The 25104-nt window shown below is 41.0% G+C and overlaps 1 protein-coding gene across 3 annotated transcripts in view; it reads left to right on the top strand.

The window, feature by feature from the left end:
• The window catches only part of PIAS3 (protein inhibitor of activated STAT 3), a 48829-nt gene that overhangs the window by 5765 nt on the left and 17960 nt on the right, over window positions 1-25104 (top strand). For 2 of the 3 annotated variants that reach the window (XM_026721831.2, XM_087913754.1), the window contains exons 2-7: window positions 6690-7155; window positions 8221-8305; window positions 8789-8839; window positions 9709-9799; window positions 21265-21399; window positions 24154-24259. In XM_026721831.2, the coding sequence (XP_026577616.1) occupies window positions 6693-7155; window positions 8221-8305; window positions 8789-8839; window positions 9709-9799; window positions 21265-21399; window positions 24154-24259 (931 nt within the window). In that variant the 5' untranslated portion in view covers window positions 6690-6692. The remainder of the gene's footprint in view (window positions 1-6689; window positions 7156-8220; window positions 8306-8788; window positions 8840-9708; window positions 9800-21264; window positions 21400-24153; window positions 24260-25104) is intronic. The other variant, XM_087913753.1, reaches the window with a different exon arrangement.

Here is a 25104-nt window from a genome sequence, read left to right as displayed (position 1 = left end):
ATGGGGATGCGAATGAGGCGATGGGGAGGGGGCGTCTCTGACTTCTGGGGCGCGGCGGGGGAGAAAAGGGTGAAGAAAAGCGGGGCTATGGACAGGGGTGGATTTGGGCGGGGAGGGGGCAGACGGGGAGGGGTGAGTTGTTGGGGGAAATAGGGGGGCAGAACTGGGGGTGTAAGGGGCCGAGGGAGACCCCCCCACCCTTAAGAATCCGACCCCAGGAGTTCAGGGGATGAAAGGGGTCTGGGATGCAGGGCGACCTTGGTGGGATGACAGGAGAACAAGAGTCGGAAGGGGCCTTGGAGGACATCTAGTCCAACCCGCTGCTCAAGCAGGAGACCCTACACCAAGGGTTTTCAAACTTGGCAAGTTTAAGACTTGTGGACTTCAACTCCCAGAATTCCTCCTCCAGTCATGTTAGCTCAGGAATTCTGGGAGTTGAAGTCCACATGTCTTAAAGCGGTCAAAGTTGAAGACCCCTGAACTATCATCTATCACCTATCCATTTACCATCCCCCTCTCTCCATACCTACCTACCTACCTTCCTATCTATATCTATAATCTATCACAACTGTCTTTAAACTTGGCAAGTTTAAGACTTGTGAACTTCAACTCCCAGAATTCCTGAGCTAACATGGTTGGAGGAAGAATTCTGGGAGTTGAAGTCCACAAGTCTTAAAGCTATCAAGGTTGAAGACCCCTGATCTATCACCTATCTATCATCTCTCTCTCTCTCTCCGTACCTACCTGCCTACCTACCTATCTCTATCATCTATCACAATGGTCTTTAAACTTGGCAAATTTAAGACTTGTGGACTTCCACTCCCAGAATTCCCAAGCTCACATGACTGAAGGAGGAATTCTGGGAGTGGAAGTTCACAAGTCTTAAACATGCCAAGTTTAAAGACCGTTGTGATAGATGATAGAGATAGATAGATAGATAGATAGATAGATAGATAGATAGATAGATAGATAGATAGATAGATAGATAGATAGATAGATAGATAGATAGATAGATAGATAGATAGATAGAGGTAGGTAGGTAGGTAGGTAGCTACGGAGAGAGAGAGGGATAATAAATGGATAGGTGATCAGGGGTCTTCAACCTTGACAGCTTTAAGACTTGTGGACTTCAACTCCCAGAATTCCTCCTCCAGTCATGTGAGCTCAGGAATTCTGGAAGTTGAAGTTCACAAGTCTTCAAGCTGTCAAGTTTGAAGACCCCTGCTCTACACCAGTCTAGACCAATGGATGTCCAGTCTCTTCTTGAAAGCCTCCAGGGATGGAGCCGCTACAATTTCGGGGGGGAAGCTGTTCCACCAAATAAAAAAATAGCAGAATTGGAAGGTGCTTTGGAGGTCTTCTGGACCGACCCCTTGCCCAAGCATATATACATCTCAGACAAGTGACTGCCCTAGTCTCTTCTTGAAAACCTCCAGTGATGGAACACCCGCAACTCCTGGTGGCAAACTGTTCCACGGGTTAATTGTCCTCACTTGTCAGGAAATTTCTCCTTAGTTCCAGGTTGTTTCTCTCCTTGATAAGTTTCAATCAGAACAGAGTTGGAAGGGACCTTAGAGGTCTTCTAGTCCAACCCTCTGCTCAAGCAGGAAGTCCTATACCATTTCAGATAAGTGGCCACCCCGTTTCTCCAGACCTCCAGTGATGGAGCACCCACAGCTCCTGGTGGCAAGCTATTCCACTGGTTAATTGTTCTCACTGGGATCAAGAAAGGATTGGACAACCATTTGTTCCAGATGCAGTAAAGGACTCCTGACTTTGGCAAGGGTTGGACTGGAAGACCTCCAAGGTCCCTTCCAGCCATTTGATTCTATGAAACATACCTGTGATTTTGGTGATCTAGCTGCCAAAGTTTGAACCATTTTTAATTTTCTCAAAGTACGTTACTCTTCCTATTTTTTAATTTTGGACTTGAGCGAGCATCATTTCCAAGATGGTGTGTATACACACAGACACACACACACACACACACAGCACTGTGGTTAATCCCTTTTCTAAACATAAGTCCATGCATTGGGTGTTTCAGTGATTTTGCTTTGATTTTGGCACAAGATACGAATGGCTCTTGCACAACATTATCTCTGAATTGCCTTTGAGTACAGGTAGTCCTTGGGTTACGACCACATTGTGTTTATGTTGCTAAGTGAAACAGTGAGTTTGCCCCATTCAACTTTACTTGCCACCGTTGTTTAGTGAATGATTACATTTGTTAAATTAGTGACACGGCTTTCCCATTGACTTTGCTTGTCAGAAGGTCACAAAAGCGGATCATGTGACCCCTGGGACACTGCGACTGTCATAAATATGAATCAGTTGCCAAGCACTTGAATTTTGATCACGTGATCATAGGGATGTTACAAAGGTTGTAAGTGTGAAAAATGGTCGTAAGTCTCTTTTTTCAGTGCCATTGAAACTTTGATTACTAAATGAACTGTTGTAAGTCGAGGATTACCTGTAATGACAGAATTAGTTAGAGCATTAAGTCAGAATGCAGTATCTTTATTTCTGGCTGAAATTGTTGCCTGGACCCAGCAGCTCTGTTTGAAAAACTACAGTTTGTTGTGACTTGGGTCAGGCAACTGTGGTTTAAGGAGGTTGATGAACCAGACCAATACAGGTAGTCCTCGACTTAACGACCACAGTTGAGCCCAACATTTATGTTGCTAAGGGAGACAGATGGTGAGTTTTTGCCCCATTTTTACAACCTTTCTTGCCACCTTTGTTAAGGTGAATCATTGCAGTTGTTAAATTAGTAACACGATTGTTAAGTGAATCTGGCTTCCCCATGGATTTTGCTTGTCACAAAAGGTGATCACATCACTCTGGGACCCTGTAACCGTCATAAATATGAACCACTTGTGAAGCATACAAGTATAAATCACATAACGATGATAAGTTAACGCCTTAATAAATGTCTCGCTTATCAATATATATTTTGGTTGTAAGTCAAGGACTACCTGTATATAAGTATGTGTGTGTATATAAAGCATATGTTTTTGTATGGAGGTAGGTTAGTTGGTAGACAGATAGGAAGGTAGGGAGAGAGAGAGAGAGAAAATGATACAGAGAGAATGATAAGACAAAGTAGATGAAAGAGATAGGCAGACACAGATAGGAAGGTAAGGGGAGAAAGAGAAAATGATAGAGATAGAGAGAATATAGCCAAGGTAGATGAAAGATAGACAGAGAGACAGACAGACAGATAGGAAGGTGGGAGAGAGAGAAAATGATAGAGACAGAGAATGATAGACAATAGATGAAAGAGAGAGAGAGAGAGAGAGAGAGCAGACAGGCAGTATGATGGAAGATAGGTAGATCCCCATTGCATAACTGGGGATGTTGCAACAGTCATCAGTGTGAAAAATGGGCATAGGTCCCCTTTTTCAGCGCCATTGCAACTTTGAACGGTCACTAAACCAACTGTTGTAAGTCGAGGACTGCCTGTACTTTAGTCTCAAGGATTAAGGGACCTAGTAGTAGTTGTTTGCTCCCCATGTTACGGTGGGAGTAAATTCAACTCGGCAGGGGACTTAACCTGCTGGTGCACCAATGTGTCTGAGCAGCCTTTGAAGGCTGGGAAAACGGAAAAAGAATCCAGCTTTTGACAAGCTAGGAGGATGTCGGCTGCACGCAGGGTTCTGTACGTGGCTCTTGGTTACACCCCCCCCCCCTTAAAGGGATGGAATTTTCCAGGCTGGGTTCCCTGCCAGCCCCTCTCCCCCTCCCCCTTTTCTGCAAATAAGCCCTGGATGAAGAAATCCTGGCCCGGAGGAGGGTCCTTTTGGAGCACATGGAGGGGCTGGCGGGAATCCTGTTTTTCCAAAGATTTGAGTGGGGCCACCCATAAGCCTACTCAATTTCCTTCTCTTTTCTCTCGCTCTTTGGAATTGGAAGGCTTCTTCACAGCATGCAGGATTCATCCCTGCTGGCCCCTTTCCTTCCTTCCTCGCTCTCTCTTTCTCTCTCTCTCTCTCTCTGTGTGTATGTATGTTTCTTGTTTGTCCCATATTTCATTAGCCAGGGGAAGGTTTGCTCTAGCTGCCTGTTGGGAGGACCATGATGTGTTTTGTGTGCAGGAGATTGGGCTTTAGAAACAAATAGAGAAAATTATGTTACAGTTGTGTGTGACAACTGTCAATCTCTCTATATAAAAAAGCAAAATACCACTCAGGCATCATCACTAAATCTCCAGAACCGTAAAGCCCACAAACTTGACATATGACACATAGATTCCTCTTGGCTTCCAGGAACTCACTAAGAAAGGATTCTTCGAAATGACCATCAGAGCATTAGAATTTCCATTATTATTATTATTATTATTATTATTATTATTATTATTATTATTATTATTTATTATATCTGATTATCTGAGGAAACATCTCTTGCCAGTGACATCCACCCAACCCATTAGAGCGAGGAGGCAGGGAATGCTGGGGGTCCCACCCCTGAGGGAGATACATCTGGTGGGACCCAGAAGAAGGGCCTTCTCCGTGGTGGCTCCGCCTCTCTGGAACATCGTCCCCCCAGAGATTAGAATGGCCCCCTCACTAAGACTCTTCCGAAAGGCACTGAAGATCTGGCTTGGCCAGTGGGCCTGGGGAACCCAGAGAGGGATGGAGCCCATCCAATGGCTAGTGTGACCCTCTGCCCTCGGGGTGGGGGTGAGAGTTGGTTTTTTTTTCCCCGAAATTTTGTTCCATGGTACTTTACTAATTTATTTGATTCTCTTTGTTAGTTTTTAGTTTTGTTTTAAATATGATTTTACATTGTGTAAGTCGCCTTGAGTCGCCATGGGCGAATAGGCGGCAATATAAATCAAATAAATAAATAAATAAATAACATGCTCTGATGCTGAGGAGTTCTATTCCCTCTCCCCACCTGAAAAAAAATCTCTTTCAAATGCAAAACACAAGCAGAGGAGAGGAGTTTCAGTTTCACAGCAACAACCAGCTTTAATACAGGACAGTTGAGCTAAGCCACGCCCAGACTCCTTGCTGTCGCCTTCTTGTTCACACTGCTTCAGATTGCTCTCAGATTTGAGTTTTCCCAGATGTGCCAATATGACAACAATGTTTAATGAGCCCTAAAGTCCTCGAACAAGCTATGTGTCAGCATTCCAACTAACCAACTCCAAACCAAGAAACAATCAATTCCTCAAAGTTCCATTTTATTAGAGTTTTCATATTGGCACATCTGGGAAAACCCGAATCTGAAAGTTCCAGGTTTTCCCTTCCCAAAAGAGAAATCGAAGATCTAACCCCCTGCATCCATCAGCCCATCACATGGCCCAATCAAATCTTCGCCCCAACTGGAGACATTCCTCCAGTCACTCCCTTCCAGGTGCAGGGAAACTTGTCCTTGACTCTGTGAGAAAGGAATGGTGTTGTGTCTAATCTTCTGCCTCTCTATGAAATCCCCCGCCCCAAATTCCCAGGCACTGAATGTGGCAGCTTTGAAGCTTCCAAGTAAAATATAGCTTCCAAAGCTGATACTATGATTCTTAGATTGGAACCATGCAACTTTGCTCTCCCCCCAGGTCCGGGCTTACAACTACCTTTTTTCCCCCTTTATTTTTTTAAACCATAATGTTATTATTTTACTAGCTTGATACCCATGTGGTAGCTACAAAACTATGTGGTCGGGCTTAGTTTTCGGGGAGGAAAATAAGTGTGTGTGTGGGGGCAACATTCTGCCTCTGCCTACCGTATCCATTGATATTCATCTGGCTAGTGTGCTGTCAGTGTGTGAGAGAGTTGAGGGCTGTTTGGAAACTGAAATAGTATTTGCTGTGTGAGTAAGAAGGAGACGAGTCTGGGCACGGCTTAGCTCAACTGTTCTGTACTAAAGCTGCTTGGTGCTCTGAAACTGAAACTCCTCTTACGTTTTGCATTTGGAAGAGATTTCTTTTCAGGTGGGGAGGGGGAGTAGAACTCCTTAGCATCAGAGCGTGTTAATGATAATAATATAGGAAATACTAAGGCTCTGATGGTCATTTGGAAAAATCCTTTCTTAGTGAGCACCTAGAAGCCAAGAGGAACATATGTGTTGTGGTTAGCTGGCAGCAGGTGCGGATGGCTGAGGAGAGCGAGGATTCAGATGAGGGGCCAGGACCATTAGGGAGTGGACTGCTGCCTTCAGAGATGGTGGGGGCTGGCAGCAGCGATGAGGAGGTTCCTGAGGAGCCTGTGCTATGTCCATGTGAGCGCAGGATTGCTCAGAGGAAAGCAGTTACAAAAGCACGGGCGACTCAGGTGTAAGGCTGCCCCTCCTTCAAGAAGATAAAAGCCTGCTGTGAAACTAACCTTTGCAGAAGGCAAAGACATTTTGAAACTCCAGCCTCGTGGATATTCCAGTATCCTGAGTTTGTATTTGAAGATTCTTGTATTGTAAATTATTTCTTGTCTGTTATCTTTTGGCAAGTCTTAAACAGTTTGGCAAGACTTGTGCTTATCACAGCTAATTATTTTGTAAAAGCATTACAAGGTTTCTGTTCCTTTTGGATTGTGTTTGATTTGTTGGAAAAGGGCGTGAGTCAGAACAATATGTGTCAAATTTCAAGTTTGTAGGCTTTACGGTTATGGAGATTTTGTGATGATGCGTGAGTGGCCTTTCACTTTTAGATAGATAGATCAGCACTTTAATTTTCATTTTAATCTACTTTTGTCCTCCAGCACATGGTTATGAGCTTCCGCGTCTCAGAGCTGCAGGTGCTTCTGGGCTTTGCCGGGCGGAACAAGAGTGGGCGGAAACACGAGCTGCTCACCAAGGCGCTGCAGTTGCTGAAGTCGGGCTGCAGCTCCGCCGTTCAGATGAAAATCAAGGAGTTGTACCGGAGGCGTTTCCCCCGCAAGATCCTCACCCCTACGGACTTGTCCATGCTCCACCTCCCAGCTGGGCAGCTGCCCTCGGCCACGGCGTTGACTCAAGGCGCCATGTGCCACCTGCCTTACGACAACGGAGGGGTGGCCTCCGGAGTGCCGGCTGGCATGCTGCCTCCCGTGCCGATGCTGGGGTCCAAACACGAGGCCGACGTGCCTCACCTGTCGCCTCCCATCCACCCTGTCCATCCGGATGTGAAGATGCGTCGACTGCCCTTCTACGACGTTTACGACGAACTCATCAAACCCACCACTTTGGGTGAGTCCTCTGCCAGGGACGGTTTGGGCTGTGCTTAACATTTCCGGGTAGGAATGTCTGTGGAGATTCTCAGTCATCCAGGTTGTCCCAAAGGTGCTTTTTCAGGAGGCAGATGGAATTCCTGGTTTTTCTTTTGAAGACTTTTAACTTCTCATCCAAGAAGCTTATTCAGCTCAGACTGGATGGAGGGGAATGGAAGGATTTACGCTCCTTGCAGACAGCTGGTCATTTGCATCCTTTTAGAGGGTCGTTGAGGCCACTTGGAGGTTTGTCTGTGTCCTCACATAAATCTGTGTCCTCACATAAATGGGTCCTTTCACACCCATTTGCACTACTCAGGTGATCCTGAGGACACAGACAAACCTCCAAGTGGCCTCAAGGACCCTCTAAAAAGAATGCAAATGACCAGTTGCCTGCAAGGAGTATAAACCCATCTTTCAACCTCCAATCTTTCCATCTAACTATTGCTTCATGTTCTTATTTCTACCTCTAGTCAAATTTCTAATCAGGCCATCATTATATTAGAAAAAAAGAAAAAAAAGAAATATATATAATTCCTTTCTATCTATTATCTCTCGTCTGTGTTAATACTTAAATACTCTTATTTATTTTTTTGCTTGCCTCCCATACTTTTTTCTTGGATCTTTGTCTCTATCAACATCTGTATCTTCACCATTCAGACTGAATATTTCTCCCATCTCTATCCTCCTAAGCTGCCAGATCTCCAGAGCATCCACCCAAACCCCTACCCTATCTCCCTTTCGAAGATATCTTCCAAGTTATCCGATTCCATCTTTAAATCTGTTAAAAGTACTTTTCCCTTGGTTTAATTCATCAGTCCTTATTGTCTTTATCATCTTCTCCTCATCTTCTTGTTTTGTTTGCTGGTTTGTTTGTTTTTTTCCGTTCTTTCTGCAATCTCCTCTCTTTCCTGGCCTCTTTGATCATCACCGTTTTCTTCCGAGCAGCAAAAAGAATGCTGCAGAAGGCCGGCTTGGCATAACTCCGGCCATCCTTAAAATCCAGAGGGTGGGCAGGAAGTCACCTGTGCTCCTCTCCTTGCAGCTTCGGTGAACAGCCAGAGATTCGAGGAAGCCCATTTCACCTTCGCTCTCACTCCTCAGCAGGTGCAACAGATTCTTACTTCCAGGTAAGGAGGTTTTTTTTCTTCCCTCTGTTGAAATATGTCTCTCTCTCGTTATTTGTTATGGAAATTCTCCGTCCCCCAGATCGTGGTTGTCCCAAAGGTGCTTTTTTCAAGAGACAGCTGAACTTTCTGGTTTTTCTTTGAAGAGGTATCGCTTCTCAACCCAGAAGCTTCTTCAGCTCTTGCCACTGATTAGTTGTTGTTCAGTCAGAGCTGAAGAAGCTTCTGGACTGAGAAGTGAAACCTCTTCAAAGATAAATCAGAATACATGTATATATATATGCGTGTGTGTGTTTGTGTATAGCATGTGTATGGTATGTGGAGGCAGGGAGGGACAGAGACAGGCAGACAGAGGAGAGAGGGAGGGAGGGAGAGAGATCATCCAGTGGGACTAGAAGTCTAATTTTTATGTATACATCAGATTCCGACATTTGCTTTGTTATTTTCCAGACAAATTTAAGCTTCTTCTCCTTTTTCCCCCTCCAGAGATATCTTACCTGGTGCCAAATGTGATTATACTGTACAGGTGCAATTGAGGTAAGAAAAGGTTCTTTTAAGAATGTTTGAAAAGCGGGAAATTATTTGCTGCATCTATAGTAGCAGGAGAGATCCTGATTCATCAGTCACCAAGGGAACTTGGAGGTCTTCTAGCCCAACCCCCTGCCCAAGGCAGGATACTATCTCTGACAAATGGCTGTCTTAAAAGCCTTCAGTGAGGGAGCACCCACAACTTCTGGTGGCAAGCAGTTCCACTGGTTAATTGTTCTCACTGTCAGGAAATTCCTCTTTATTTCCAGGTTGTTTCTCTCCTTGATGAGTTTCCATCAGTTGCTTCTTCTACAGCCACATAATGCAGAGTGACAGCCATATTTCAAATCTTCCTTGCTCTGTGACATATGCAAGGGAGCCATTCTTGCTTAAACTTAAGTTGGATTTCTACTGTTGCCACATATTGTCAATTTCCACATTTGTCTGATTTTAGTCTCCCAGTCTGATAATTGTTCGCCAAGCGTATGTTTTCGCATGTTGTGCTTAGGTTTACTGTGCTGTTCATGGATCGATGCCTCCTTCATGACTTTCGGCTGTAGCAGCTGAGATTGTTCTTGCATTTTCTTTCCCTTAACCCAGGGGTCTTCAAGCTGGACAGCTTTAAGACTTGTGGACTTCAACCCCCAGAATTCCTCCACCTCCAGTCATGTTAGCTCAGGAATTCTGGGAGTTAAAGACCATAAGCCTTAAACTTGCCGAGTTTGAAGATCCTTGTGATAGACAAACAGACAGACAGACAGACAAATAGGTAGGTACAGAGAGAGAGAGATGATAAATAGGTGATAGGTGATAAGTTTGCCAAGTTTGAAGACCCTTGCCTTAACCCTTCTGGTGTTGTCTTTATATTTTTTATACAGGTTTTGTTTATGTGAAACCAGCTGCCCGCAGGAAGATTACTTCCCTCCCAATTTGTTTGTTAAAATCAACGGGAAGCTTTGCCCTCTGCCCGTGAGTAGACCTCTCCTCTGCAGTGACGGGATTCAAAAATTGTTACAACTGTTTCTGTGGGCGTGGCTTGGTGGGCATGGCTTGGTGGGCGTGGCAGGGGAAGCATATACTGCCAAATCCCCCTTCCTTCCCCACCCCACTAAGCTGCTTTCCAGCTCCGTTCTCCTGTGTAGGGCAACCAAAGGAGATCCTGACAATCAGCTGGGACTCATTGGGAGGGGGCGAATTGATGGGGGCGGGGCCAGTCAGAGGTGGGATTGGCTGGTTCTCCCAACTACTCAACTGGTCAGAACCGGCTGAATATCATCTCTGCTCCTCTCCCCTCTCCGTTTCCCACACTTGAAAGTAAATAGTTCCAACTGGATGATTGAGGTAGCCCCCACTCAGTGGCTCCCTGTTTGGATTCCACCTGCCCCAAGACAGCTGGGAATAGGCAGCCTTCCTCGGTTCTGTTCTCTCTGTTGTGCTGGGTGAAGAAAGATTGTCCAGGTCACCCCTTTGTAAGGGGTGGATCCCCCCTCACCTCTGGTGCTCTCTGAGCTTCCTTGTTTTCTGGCAGACGTTTCATGACCTAACTAGGTAACATCATCAGTACTAGTAAGGAGTCCTGTTTGCCGTCAGTTTATATTTGCTCTGTGTGGATGGGGTGGTGGTCTTGGAGATTCTTTGGGTGGGCCATTTACTGATGGCTCTTTTGTTGCAGGAAATTACGAGACTCAGATCTTGGAATCCAAAAATAAGTTGGTTTTATTTGTTCAGAGTATTTTAGCCAGAGCTACTTCTGAACAAATTTCTTATAGAACAGCACATGCCTATATACTTCTTCAGAAGGGGCAAAACACAGAAATATAACTTGTCAGTCATTCATTGGTTACTTGAAACACAGCTTTCCCCCTCCCCTATTGCTAGCTAAGATGGCTGGATGTCACAAACCCATCTTACTAAACTCCCTAGCTTGTGGTTTTGTTACAAGCGAGACAAGGTTTCTTGGCAAATATGACGTGATCAATAGATCATCCTTGTGGTTTGGCTTTTCACACTTCCTTATTCTTTCTCTTGCTAATACTTCACTATAAAACCATAAACCTTGTATCATCATTTCTCTAAAATTAATATATTTTTATGTCCTGCCTTACTTTGGTAGTTTTTTTAAATATTGATTTTCTATTAAATACATTTCTTAGTGCTGAATAAACGTGTTATCTGGGTATTAATTTGCTTAACAATACAAATTACATACTTAATCTTCACCCCTTTTTTCCAGCCATTGGTAAAATAAATTCCATGTTTGATATTATTCTATATCCTCTTTCTTTTAGTTTACTTTACTTTATTGTCATTGCACCTCATACAACGAAATCAGACACCATCTTCAGTGCACATCATGACCATGAAAAAACAAATGCACATCTTTCACATTCCACACATTGAATTGAAACCCCCCAACACTGCATCAACACTGCACAAGACAGCAGAATTCAGCAGAGCTCCTGCCCTGGGATAGAAGCTGTTTTTCAGCCTATTTGTCCTTGTTTTTATTATCCAGTACCATCTGCCAGATGGTAATAGTTCAACAAAACAAAAAAAAGGGTGCCCAGGATGAGATGGATCTTTGAGGATGTTTTGAACTTTCTTTTTTTTATTATCTTTTTTTTTGAAAACAATTTTATTGGTTTTTTTTAACAAACAAAACAGACAAAACATAAAAGCATCAGCTCTCTTCGTACTTACATACAAACAGTGTGTCGGTTGGTTCATCAGTTTTGTGCATTCATTTCGTAGTCTCAATTACAGTTATGTTACATAATAGCTCTTATTATCAATCCAAACTTATATATCCTCATATCATTATTAAAAAAAATCATTTGACTATACTTTTATTCATTCATACTTTATGAGATAACTATAATTTAGGTAATTTATTCTATAACAAAGCATATAATCATACCAATTCTATCCTAAAAAAAAACACTTTATAGATGTAGCGTCAAATAGCAAGAGAAAAAGAAAAAACAAAGATATTCCTTATTAACTAACATTCTAAATATTCTATTGTTGTATTTCATCGTCCAACCATTGATAGAAAAGGTCCCAAATTTTATAAAATTGTTTACCTTCTTGCTCTCTAATTTCAAATGTCAATCTACTCATCTCAGCACATTCCAATATTTTCTTAATAATTTCTTCCTGCAATGGAATTTTCTCATTTTTCCAATTTTTAGCAAATACAATCCTAGCTGCAGTTAATACATTTACAATCAAATATTTCAAGTCTTTACTGTATACATCTGGTAGGATTCCCAATAAAAAGAGCTCTGGTTTCAGATCTATGTGTTTCTTTGTCATTTTTTTCCAACCACATGCGGATTTTAGTCCAGTATTTTCTAGTGTCCTCACAAGTCCACCACATATGGTAATATGAACCAGGTATCTGATGACATTTCCAACATTTTTCAGATTTATTCTTGAACATTCTTGCTATCCTTGTCGGGGGGGAAATGCCACCTGTAAAACATCTTATACAGATTTTCTTTAGACATTGTCATTTTATAATTTTGCGACCATAGTTTCTGCCATTTCTCTAAATCAATCCCATATCCAAAATTCCTCCCCCAAGCAATCATAGTTTCTTTAACTTGTTCTTCCTCTAGCTTAATTCCCAATAAATAACCATATAGTTTTTTAATCACCTTTTTATCAGTATCTGTCAAAATCTTATCTAAATCAGTCTGTTTATCACAAAATCCCTCTGTTTTGGAATCTTCATCATACCTTGAGTGTATTTGCACATATGAAAACCAATTCATCTTTATACCTTGTTCCTCTAGATTTTCTATCGATTTAAGTTCACCCTTTTCATCTAATAATTCTCCATATCTAACTGTTTGTTCCTTCTTATAAATTATAGGATAAGAGAATGCTTCTATCGTCGATAACCAAACTGGAATTTTCAAATAACATTGTTTTTTTATCTTCTCCCAATTTAACCACAAAGACTCCCGTATATAATGTCTTCGAAAATAGCCCTGTGTTTTGGTTCCCTTGTACCATAGAAAAGCATGCCAACCCAACAACAAATCATGACCTTCTAGTGTCAACAATCTAGTCTTCCTTAATGTTATCCATTCCTTAACCCACATCAAATTTGCAGCTTGGTAGTACAGCTCCCAATTAGGCAGGCTGAAACCTCCTCTAGTTCTAGCATCTTGCAAAAGCTTTAGCTTTATCTTCGCTTTCTTACCTTGCCATATATACTTCAAGACAATTTTATTTAAGTCCTCAAAATAGTCTTTTCCAAGCCTAATTGGTATTGTTTGAAACAAAAATAAGATTCTGGGTAAAATATTCATCTTGATTGTTGAAATCCTCCCTATTAATGACAGTTGTAAATTTTCCCATTTCTTCAAATCTAGGGCTATCTGCTGTTTAAGTTTAATATAATTATTCTCTTTTAATGTACTACATCTTGATGTCAAATATATCCCCAAATACTTAACCTTGTTCATAACTTGGATTTTCAACAGATCTGCCAATTCATCTCTTTGTCTTAGTAACATGTTCTTTGACAAAATCTTTGTTTTATCTTTATTTATTTTCAAACCAGCCACCTCACCATATGTGTCTATCTTTTCCAATAGCTTCGAAGCTGTTTCTACAGGATCTTCCAAAATAAAAACTAAGTCATCTGCAAAGGCTTGTAATTTAAATTCTTCCTTTTTAATTTTCATTCCTTTTATAGTTTTATCTTCTCTAATATTTCTATTCAACACTTCCAGAGTCAATACAAATAGCAAAGGAGAAAGGGAACATCCTTGTCTTGTGCCTTTCCTTATGTTAATAGAGTCTGTAAATTCTCCCTCCATCATTACCTTTGCTGTTTGCTCATGGTAAATTGCTTCTATTGCTTGAATAAATCTTCTAGCAAAACCCATCTGTTCCAATAAGAGTAACATAAATCTCCAGTTCACATTGTCAAATGCCTTTTGGGCATCTAAGAATATCAGAGCCATTTGCTTTTCAGGATGCGCCTCATAATATTCCAAAGTGTCCAGAATTACTCTCATATTGTCTCTAATTTGTCTCTTTGGCAGAAATCCATTTTGATCTGGATGGATAAAATTATTCAAATATTTTTTAAGTCTTTCTGCTAATATCGAAGCAAAGATTTTATAGTCTGCATTTAATAAAGAAATCGGTCTATAGTTCTTAATTTGTAGTGGATCAGCCTCTTCTTTTGGAATAAGTGTAATATAAGCCTCTGACCATGTTTTAGGTATCGTCTTCTTTGACATAGCTTCATTCATAACTTCTAACAATGAAATGCTCAATGATTCTTGTAATATTTTGTAGAATTCTGCAGGCAGCCCATCTGGACCTGGTGCTTTCCCATTATTTTTTTTCTAAAGTGCTTGGCTTAATTCCATCATTGTTATATTACTTTCTAACATTTCTTCAGTCTCGTTGGATATCTTAGGTAAGTTTGCATTCTGCAAGTACTGTTTGACTTTTTCCTCATCAATATTCTCTTTCTTGTATAGTTGTCCATAGAAATCTTGGATAATTTCCTTTTTCTCTTTATTGCCATAACAAACTTGACCTTGGTCATCTATTAACTGCGATATTTTCCTCGACTCTTTCTCCTTTCTCAGCTTATATGCTAACCATCTACCTGGCTTATTTGCATCTTCAAAGTAATTCTGTTTAGCATTCCTAATTTTCTGTGCCAGTTCTTCTTTCTCTATAAGTCCATTTTATGTTTAGTTATGTCCAGTTTCAGTTTGATATCTTTTTTCTGTGGCATTTTCTGTAGTTCTTTTTCAAGTCTTTTATACTCATCTTCCAAGGCTTTAGTGGCTTGCCTTTTCCTAATATTCTTTTTTCTTACGGTCTATTATCAAGCCTCTAGCATATGCCTTCATTGTATCCCAAACATTCTGCATTGAAGTATCTTCTTTTCTATTTTCTTTAAAGAAAAAGGCCAGTTCTTTCTTGATCCATTGTATAAAATCCTTCTCCTTTAAAATAGTATTATTTAACGTCCATCTCGATCTTTTGTTTTGTCCCTTCCATTTAATTATCAATGGATTATGGTCTGCCCAAGTACTTGTTTCAATGTTTATTTCTTGAACACTAGATATTAATTCTGTTGAAATCCAGATCATATCTAGTCTGGACCATGATAAATGTCTATTTGAATAGAAAGTATATTGTTTGGTTTTAGCATTTCTTTCTCTCCATATATCTTTTAAAATTAGTTCATCTGTCATTTAAAAAAAAGATTTAGGAAGAGTCTTTCTGTTGTGCTTTGCTGTTGTTGCTATATAGTCCAGTTTGTTGTCCACAATTCCATTCAAGTCCCCCATCATAATTATATTAGCGTAGTCCAGTCCAGTCATTTTCATATGTAATTTTTTATAGAATTCTTCTTGTTTATCATTCGGAGCGTAAATTGCAGTCAGAAGTATTTTTTTATTATTGTCCATTATTTCCACCATTAATATTCTTCCATCTTCATCAGTGTAAATTAATTTTGCTGGGGTGGCCTCTTTAATATATAAAACCACTCCTCTTTTCTTACATTGAGTCAGAGAAGTAAATAATTTCCCTAGTTTTGGCTGTACTAACAATTGTTCGTGTTGCTTTTTAATGTGTACTTCTTGTAAACAAATTATGTCAAATTTTAATTTCCCTAATTTATGAAAGATCTTCCTTCTCTTAGCAGCTGAATTCAGTCCAGTTATATTCATTGTAATCAGTTTTTTCTCTTCCATGATTATATTTTATATTTAGGTTTAGCCACTCTCGTAGATCTTGGTTCACGTTGGTCTTTAATATCCACCTGTCCACCTACTGCGCCTTCTTCTTTTTCAATCTCCATTTGTTCCTCTTGAAATTCAATTAATGAGACCTCTTTTTCTGCCTCTTCCTCTCTCCTTCCAAAAAATTCTGCGTAGAAGACTTCACCATCATCTGTTGGATATTTTCCACTTTTTCATCAGTCTTCCCTGTTCTTTGTTCAATGGTGTCTGTTTTTATCTTAAGGTCTTGGATTCCTTGCATAATTATCTGTAAGATTACTTTTTCTTGTTCTTTGTCTTGCTTTAACATTACCTGAATTGAATGTTGTCCTCCAGATGGTGGGGAGGCAGAAGTAGATATAGAGGCACCCGGAGGTATGAGTTTCCTGCTCATTTTAAATGATTCAAAATCTTCAAGTTCTTTCAAATTTTAATCCAATTAGGAAAGTAGCCAATTATAATCCAGAATGGAAAAGTCCAATAGTAAAAAGCCCAGTAGTAAAGGAGAGAAAAGAAAAAAGAAAAAAGAAAAGATTCTTCAGGTTCTTCCTGACCCTAGTCCAATTATAAAGTAGTCCACAATAAAAAATAAAAATAAAAAGAAGACCCAATAATAATAATAATAATAAAGGACAAAGCAAAAAAAAGATTTCTTCAGGTTCTTCACACCTTAATCCATCTAGAAAATCTCAATTATGAAAAAAAGAAAAAAGGAAACCAAAATAATCCAAGAGCATAGATAGAAAAAGCAAAAATCCCAATGAAAAAGGAAAAAAAATAAATTTAAAAATAAAAATGAGAAATTCTAAGGCTTCCCCTTGAAAATAAAAAGTAAAAATAAAGACATTGCTAAAATAAAAATTTACCATAATGCTGGTGGGGTGGGGTGGGGTAGCGAAACTAAAAAAAGATTAAAAAGAAAGAAACAACACACTGCACTTTGTTTAGTTGTCCAAGGCTCTTGTTATGACTCTCTTCCCTTTCCCACAAGCTTCAAAGCCAAGCCATAGATATTTAATTGTTGATAGAAATCCAGAAGAGCACCTGTAATAATATTCTGCTGCGCTCTTCCCTCTAATCAAATTAGAATGTCCATGAGAAGGAGTCTTTCACGGTTCTCTCCACTTCAAGTAAAATATTTTCAAGCCTCTAGTTGGCAGTGTTACAAAGTTTCTTAGTTCTCACTTTCCCCCCTCCTCTCAGAAAAGCGTAATTGAAGTAAAAAAAAGAACAAGAAATATATACATATATATACAAAGAGAAAAATAACCAAAGGGAGCCTCTAGCCTAGAAAAAAAAATTAGCAAAATCCAAAGGGAAAATAAGATATATATATATATATATATGTTATGACTCCCCTTCAAAATTCAAACGAACAAAACAGAAAGCAGCCGTTTCACAATTAAATCAAACGGAAAGAAGTCTTACAAGATAACGGCTGGCAGAAACCACAGCATAAATCTTTACTCTGTCCGGCAAACCAGTCCTGGCAATAAATCTCCAGTCTCAGAGCTCCTTGCTATAACGTCCTCACTCAAATAGTCACTTTGTTCCTGGCAAAATGTACCAGCCCAGCTGTGTCCTTTTATACTCATTGAGGCAACGTGCTAATTTACTGACTCGCTCTTCTCATTCGCTCCAGCTGATTTTGCCTTCTCAACCGTCTTCTATTTTTTACATTTAACCACAAATTTTCCAAGTTCTCATCTCCACTAGAAGACTCTCTCAAAACTTCCCTGTCAGCCATTCCCGGCTGTTGATCAGATAAGGAACCAGAGGAGGTCAAAGGTCCTGACAATTCTAATACATCAGGTCCGTCTTCCTTTGTCACGTCCATCTCGTCATCCTGGTTATCAGTCCAATCAGTAAGCCAGGCTGGCTCATATTTTTCTGCCATGACCTCCTCACTTGAACTCATATCAATCATAGGAGCTGAATCCAAGCCCGGAGCCACAACACATATATATAAAAAAAACCTGTCCGGTTATCTACTAAGTAACAATGAAGTCCGGTAGCAGAAAAATAAAATAAAAATAAAGCCTCGCTTTGACGTCTCCCTTAAAAAACGCCGCTTATTCAGTTTTGTCAAAAATCACGGAGATTTCTTCTAGCAATCAAAGTGTCCTTTCAAGCCTCAAAATATTGAAAAAAAAAAAGTTTCTCACCCAGCCGACACACTTTCTCTTTCAGCCTCTTCCTTTCCGGAGCTGCCCCGACTTCAGCAGCTTGGGGGCTGCCTCTCCACCGCCAGCAAAAGGGACTTCTCCTGGGTCATCCAGGGACTTTGCGGTGTCCCTGGGATCCACAGGGTATACCCCTCACGATAACCGTCCCTACGAGATGGTTTAGGTCCGTTTGGACCGGCTAGGGGCGAAGATATCGGCTGCAATCGTAGAGCTCGATTGCAAGCCATACCATCACGGTGCCAGCTCCTCCCCTCTCCCAGGATGTTTTGAACTTTCTTAAGGCAGTGGGAGCTATAAAGCTCTTCCAAAGAGGGGAGAGGGCAACCCAGGATCCTCTGGGCAATGACTTTAACCCTCTGGAGTTCTTTCCTATCTGCCACTGTGCAATTGGCAAACCATACAGAGGTGCAGTATGTTAAAATGCTCTCTGTGGTGCAGCGGTAATTTTCAATGTCAATCTATCCATTTCTGCACAGTCTATAGTATCTTCTTAATTATTTTTTCATCTCACGGTAAATCTTCATTTTACCAATATTGTGTGAAGATAATCCTTGCTGCTGTTAAGACATGTTCTTTTGGGCAATTTCTTGATTGGGTTGTTGTTGACTTGATTGTTGGTCTGATGTTAACCTTGGAATTAACCTATGCTGTTCTGGGTGTTGATTGGTAGAGCTGAAATCTTTTTGTTCTTTTTTTCGGCTGGATGAAAGAAATTCAACTAGTTTCTCGAGCAAACCTAAATAAAAGCCCCATTGGGTTTGACCCAGGGGTGGGATTCAAAAATCCCAGCAACCGGTTCACTGCCCTGTTGCTGGGTGGGCACGGCCACGGTGGCTGTGGCCTACCAGAACTTCCAGGAGAGCCGTTTTTCACCTTCCCCAGAGTCCGGAGGCTCCCCTCAAGCGAAAATGGCCTCCCCAAGCTCCAGAGGCCCTCTGGAAGCTGTAAACAGGCCCATTTTTGGACTTCTAGAACTTCTGGTTTTTCACTGTCCCCAAGCCTCTGCACTAATCTGCATCCAAAACGGGCCACATGGAGACTCCTGGGAAGAGCGGGGTGGGGTGGGCGGGGCCAGCCATCGGTTCCACTACCGCTTTGGCGATGTTAAATTTAACATCTGGTTTGCCCAACCCAGCCCGAACAGGTCGAATCCCAACCCTTTGTTTTACCACAGCATGCTTTTAGGCAAGTTATCCAAAATTTCCGTCAATATCGCTATGCACCCATCTCATTTTTACATAATTCAACATTAATTGCTTGCCTTCCTTCAAGCCCATCGGTTTCTTTCAAAACTCTGCTTCTGTCTCTTGGAATATGTGACCCTGGCGATAACATCACTCCCAGCCAAGGGGTGCTGTCTCTGTTTATGGCAGGGTGGACTTGATTTCAATCAAGTCAACTTAATCACGATTTAAATCACGATTTAAATCGTGAGTAAAAAGACTTGATTTAAATCAATATGAAGATCCACTGTCATCTCTGCCGCAACGGCTTCTCCTCTGACCTGCTGTTGACTCACCGACAGTCCCATTCAATTTTAATTTTGCAGGGACACAACCAGGTGAGGGACATGACTGGATCTGAAATGACAGATACTCTTTAATATTATATTTATAAGCTACTTAGAAGGTTTCACTTCCGTTTTTACTGCTTGCCCTTCCTTCTCCCCCTTAGAGCCTGATGGCACAGATGCATTTCTCTCCAAACAATCATACAATTGGCAGCACACATAGATTTGCAAAACAGTGGGATAAAAGGAATATCCCTGAACTTCATTTTATGATTTATCTCATGGTTAGTGTGAAATTGTGTGACTGCATCAATGCAGGGCATGTTATCTCAGCTCTGCAGAGCTTGGATTTGTTAAATGAGTTTATCAAAAAATATAAATATTGCAGACTATACAGCCTCATGCTACATAATTAAGCTTCATTTCAGGCTGAATAAACTAAATTAATTTTTTAATTTTTTTTATAGTTTTATTCATAAACATTTTTGAATATAGCATATTGTCAGGGCATACAATTTACAAGGATCAAAAACCATAGCTAATACTATAATAAAAATTTACCCTTTAATAATAATACTAATGTAATAACACATAAATTAATAGCAAAGATAATACTATGATAGCTCCCATACTAGTGATATCACCAAGTTAATGTATTTTAAATAGAAAACTATCTTTAGATAGATTTTTACTCCAAAAGCATTTTATGAAATTGGATACGATAAAAATGAATAAAAATCCGATTTAAATATATCTGATTTTTTTAGATTAAAAAAAAAATCAATATTTATCCACCCTGGTTTATGGCTTAACTTGGCTTGAGCCCAACCCATTTTGGTTTATCAAACAAACCACAGTGAAGCAAACCATATCCCGCCTGCCTGTAGAATTGTATGCTGATATAGTTTTACAGAGGAATTATTGAGTCTGTCATCTGCACCAAAAACAATTGCTCCAACTTGCATTACATCAAGGACCTGTATACTGCACAAGTCAAAAAGGGGGCTGGGAAAATATCTACAGACCCCTCACATCCCGGACATAAACTGTTTCAACTCCTTCCCTCAAAACGACGCTATAGGGCACTGCACACCAGAACAACTAGACACAAGGACAGTTTTTTTCCGAATGCCATCACTCTGCTAAACAAATAATTTCCTCAACACTGTCCAACTATTTACAAAGTTTGCACTACTATTACTATTAATCTTCTCATCACCCCTTATCACCCCTCCCCTCCCACCTGTGACTATATGACTGTAACCTTATTGCTTGTATCCTAACAATTTTTATTGACTGTTTCCTAGTATGATTTGATTGCTTATTGTACCCTATGACTATCATTAGATGATTCTTGACTCATGTATATTTCTTTTATATATACTGAGAGTATTTGCACCAAGACAAATTCCTTGTGTGTCCAATCACACTTGGCCAATAAAGAATTCCTATTCTATTCTATTCTATTCTATTCTATTCTATTCTATTCTATTCTATTCTATTCTATTCTATTCTATTCTACTCTACTCTACTCTACTCTACTCTACTTATATTCTCTATTCCATTCTGTTCCCTTCCATTCCATTGCATCCTATTCTTTATTCTATTCCATTCCATTCCATTCTATTCTGCATTCCATTCCATTCCATTCTGCATTCTATTCTATTCCATTCTATTCTATTCTATTCTATTCTATTCTATTCTATTCTATTCTATTCTATTCTATTCTACATTCTATTCTATTCTGTATTCTATTCTCCTGTTCTATTCTATTCTGTCCTGTCCTGTCCTGTCCTGTCCTGTCCTATCCTATCCTATCCTATCCTATCCTATCCTATCCTATCCTATCCTATCCCATCCAACATCTATTCTATTCTATACCTTCCAATATCCTATCCTATCCTATTCTATTGTGATGATGGTCAATGTGCCCATAGGCTTGAATGCAGCTGTTCTCTTCTGCCAATGCAGGGTTACCTCCCTCCCACCAAAAATGGCGCAGAACCCAAGCGACCGAGTCGACCAATCAACATCACGCCTTTGGTGCGCCTTTCAGCCACAGTCCCCAACACCATTGTGGTCAACTGGTCATCTGAGTTTGGCAGGGTAAGAGGGGCTTCTGAAACGGTATTGCCGATTGGGGCAGTGACCTAGCCAGCCTGGCAGTGGGGAGTAGGGGGACACTCACAAAATGCCCTGATGGGAGTCCATGTAGTCCTCGACTTAACAACAGTTTGTTTAGTGACTGTTCAAAGTTACAACGGCACTGAAAAAAAGGGGACTGAGGGACGGTTTTTACATCGGCAACCGTTGCAACAACTCCACGGTGACATGATCAAAATTCAGACCCTTGGCAACTGGGTTCATATTTATGATGGTCGCAAGGTCCTGGGGGTCACGTTTTGTGACTTTCAGACAAGCAAAGTCAAGGAGGAAGCCAGATTCACTTAACGACCGGGTGACTAACTTAACAGCTGCAGTGATTCATTTGGCAACTGTGGCAAGAAAAGTCGTAAAATAGGGCCCAAACTCATTCAACAAACGTCTCCGAAAAAGAAATGTTGGGCTCAGTTGTGGTCATAGGTTGAGGACTAGTTGTACACAAAATGAGTGGAGTTAGGTCATTTGGTCCAGTTTATTGTGAGAAACCAGCATTTGTCTTCATAGAATTCACAACATTCCTTGTATGAATGTTGTGCAGCCAGGATCTGGGGTTTGCAATATGAATTTGAATCCTCTCCATGTCAGGATTCCACCAGTTACCCCCATTTAAATCCTGAATCTCGAGCCAAACTTCCAAAACTTCAAAAGGATTTATTGGGAGTTAACATGTCCGGCACTGAGACACATCATTGTCACCCTTGACCCTGGTTTTCCCTCCCTGCATCATAGTTCATAATCTCCAATGGGACACATCCATAGCCCAGAGTCATCAATCATGTTCTCCAGTTAGAATTTTGCAAGGCAGAAACTTCAGTCACCTAGTTACTATCTCTGAAAACATTTATGGAATGCAGTTTCGGTTTTGCAAGCTGCCACACTGCCCTTTCAAACCCTTTCCCCCTCCCTTTCTGTTGGCAGCTCTAAAAAGACCATAGAAATATCTTTTGAGTTGACACTCAATTTCAAAATATTTTGTGGAGCTTGAAATAATTATTTGGAGCAAGAAGAATTTTCCAACATTTGAAAAAGATATTTTAATGTCATAAAAGGGGCTTCTGATTTCAAAATCTGCCACAGACTGCCTGTGGTTTCATTAGATATTAGATATTACACATTGTGTAAATGTGACGACGAAGCTTTGTTAAGCTGGGTTTAAAGGTAGTCTAAATTGGATGGCCCCATTGAGTGCACACCCAGCAAATTGTGGACATGGATAGGAATGGAGGCTGGACTCTTGAAACAAAACTTTCTCTAGGACGAAGAGGGGCACGAGCGGGGCATGAGAGTGGTAGTCTTCACAATATTGAAAATTACATACTTGAGGTTTAACACATTGGGTGAATACAAGAACTGAGATTTACTGGGTTATGTGAATCCAGCCACATCCAAAAGGGACTTTCTCTGAAAGTAGAGCCTTGGCTGAACATCTTAGTGGCTTTATATGACAAAAAGGCCCCATTTCAAATTCCTTGCGTTGAATTTCTTTGGAAGATTAAATCCAACCCTTTCAACGGAGTCTAAGAAAGAAATGGAAACCGCCAATTATTTTCATTATATTTTGCTCTCGACCATCTAACCATTTAACAGCAAATTCTTTTGTTTGTGGAACAGCCAATTTTGTGTGGCCTGTGTTTGGACCGAGACAATTACAACGGGCAGGGGCCTTAAGGGAGGGTTAGTATCCCTTGTTATTGTGAGTTATCTCCAGTTGCTTAAGATAAGCAGCCATAGAAATCCTTTTAAATCAGGGGTTCCAAATCCCTGGGCCACAGCCCACTGCCCAGCCAGGCTACAAAGCCAGAAAGGTTTGGGAACTCTTGGAGTCCTAGTGGACAACCATTTAAATATGAGCCAGCTGTGTGCAGCAGCTGCCAAAAAAGCCAACACAGTCCTAGGCTGCATAAATAGAGGGATAGAATCAAGATCACGTGAAGTGTTAATACCACTTTATAAGGCCCTGGTAAGGCCACACTTGGAATACTGCATTCAATTTTGGTCACCACGATGCAATAAAGAGGTTGAGACTCTAGAAAGAGTGCAGAGAAGAGCAACAAAGAAGATTAGGGGACTGGAGGCTAAAACATATAAAGAACGGTTGCTGGAATTGGGTATGTCTAATGAAAAGAAGGACTAGGGGAGACATGATAGCGGTGTTCCAATATCTCAGGGGCTGCCCCAAAGAAGAGGGAGTCAAGCTATTCTCCAAAGAACAGAAGGCAGGACAAGAAGCAATGGATGGAAACTTATCAAGGAGAGAAGCAACTTAGAATTAAGGAATAATTTCCTGACAATTAGAACAATTAATCAGTGGAACAACTTGCCTCCAGAATAATAGCAATAGCACTTAGACTTATATACCGCTTTATAGTGCTTTACAGCGTTCTCTAAGCGGTTTACTGAGTCAGCATATTGCCCCCAACACTGCTCCAAGAAGAGATTGGAGAGCCACTTGTCTGAAATGGTATAGGGTTTCCTACTCAAGCGGGGGGTGGGGTTTGGACTAGAAGACCTCCAAGACTCCTTCCAGCTCTGTTATTCTGTTCTGCTAAAGAAACTAGCCAACACATGAGAATCAGAATGAAGCCTCTTGCTTAAGCAAATAAATGTATTTATCAAGTTAAGTCAGAGCCCAGCTTCTTCAATATACCTCTCTCTCTGTCTCTCTCCATGACCTAATCCTGCTTTTGCTCTCTCCAGAATTACTCCCTCTCCGTTTACCTGGTGAAGCAGCTGACCTCGGTAACGTTGCTGCAGAAGTTGAGGGCCAAGGGCATCCGGAACCCTGATCACTCCCGAGCACTGAGTGAGTCCCTGGTTCTTTTGATGGCTATCCCAGCAGCCCCGAGGGTCTGGCAGCAGCTGCCCTTCACTTGCCTGGGGGTCTTAAAAATGACAGGCTCGAACCCAGGGCACCATCTAACAAAATGAAACTCAGTGGGGGGAAAAGTAAGGTTCTACATTGAGGCAAGGAAAACCAAACACACAGGTGTAGCGGCATAGGTGGTATCCTCCATATTTGGAGTTTTGCAGCGTTAATTCAGTGCCAGAAAAATAAACATAGGCAGCTGAAGCTTCATTTAACTTCTTCATAAACACAAAGTAAATTTTACAATACCAGTTGTAGATTTCTCCAGCATGGAGCAAACTCAAACAGAAGCAGACATGTTACAGGTTCAGAGCAGAACAGCAACTCAGGAGCTCAGAAACAGACATCAGTTTCACTTTAGTTCAGCAGGCAAGCAAGACACACAGCAGAGGAGAGAAGCAGTTTCATTTTCAATAGACAGACTCAGAGCTTCACATAGCTTCAGAGCTGCAGAGCTTAATACAGAGCCACACCTGGGCTACTTCTTGTTTCAGTTTCCAGCCTAGGCTACTTCTAGTTTCAGTTTCCAAAGCAGTCCTCATTGGCTGACTTAGTTGCTATGCCTGTTCATTGGCTGACCTTGTTACCAAGCTCTATTCCAGTTCATGAAAATACTCTGATACTCTCGTAGTGACTGGTGAGAGGGATCTTGGAGTCCTAGTGGACGGTCACTTAAATATGAGCCAGCCATGTGCTGCAGCGGCCAAAAAAGCCAACACAATTCTAGGCTGCATCAACAGAGGGATAGAATCAAGTGTCAGCGTTCCAGAAAACCTCCACTC

The sequence above is a fragment of the Pseudonaja textilis genome, chromosome 16 (genome assembly GCF_049901715.1).
Source record: "Pseudonaja textilis isolate UNSWEBS1 chromosome 16, rPseTex1.2, whole genome shotgun sequence".
NCBI classification, from domain to species: domain Eukaryota; kingdom Metazoa; phylum Chordata; class Lepidosauria; order Squamata; family Elapidae; genus Pseudonaja; species Pseudonaja textilis.
This window is presented reverse-complemented; position numbering and strand designations above follow the sequence as displayed.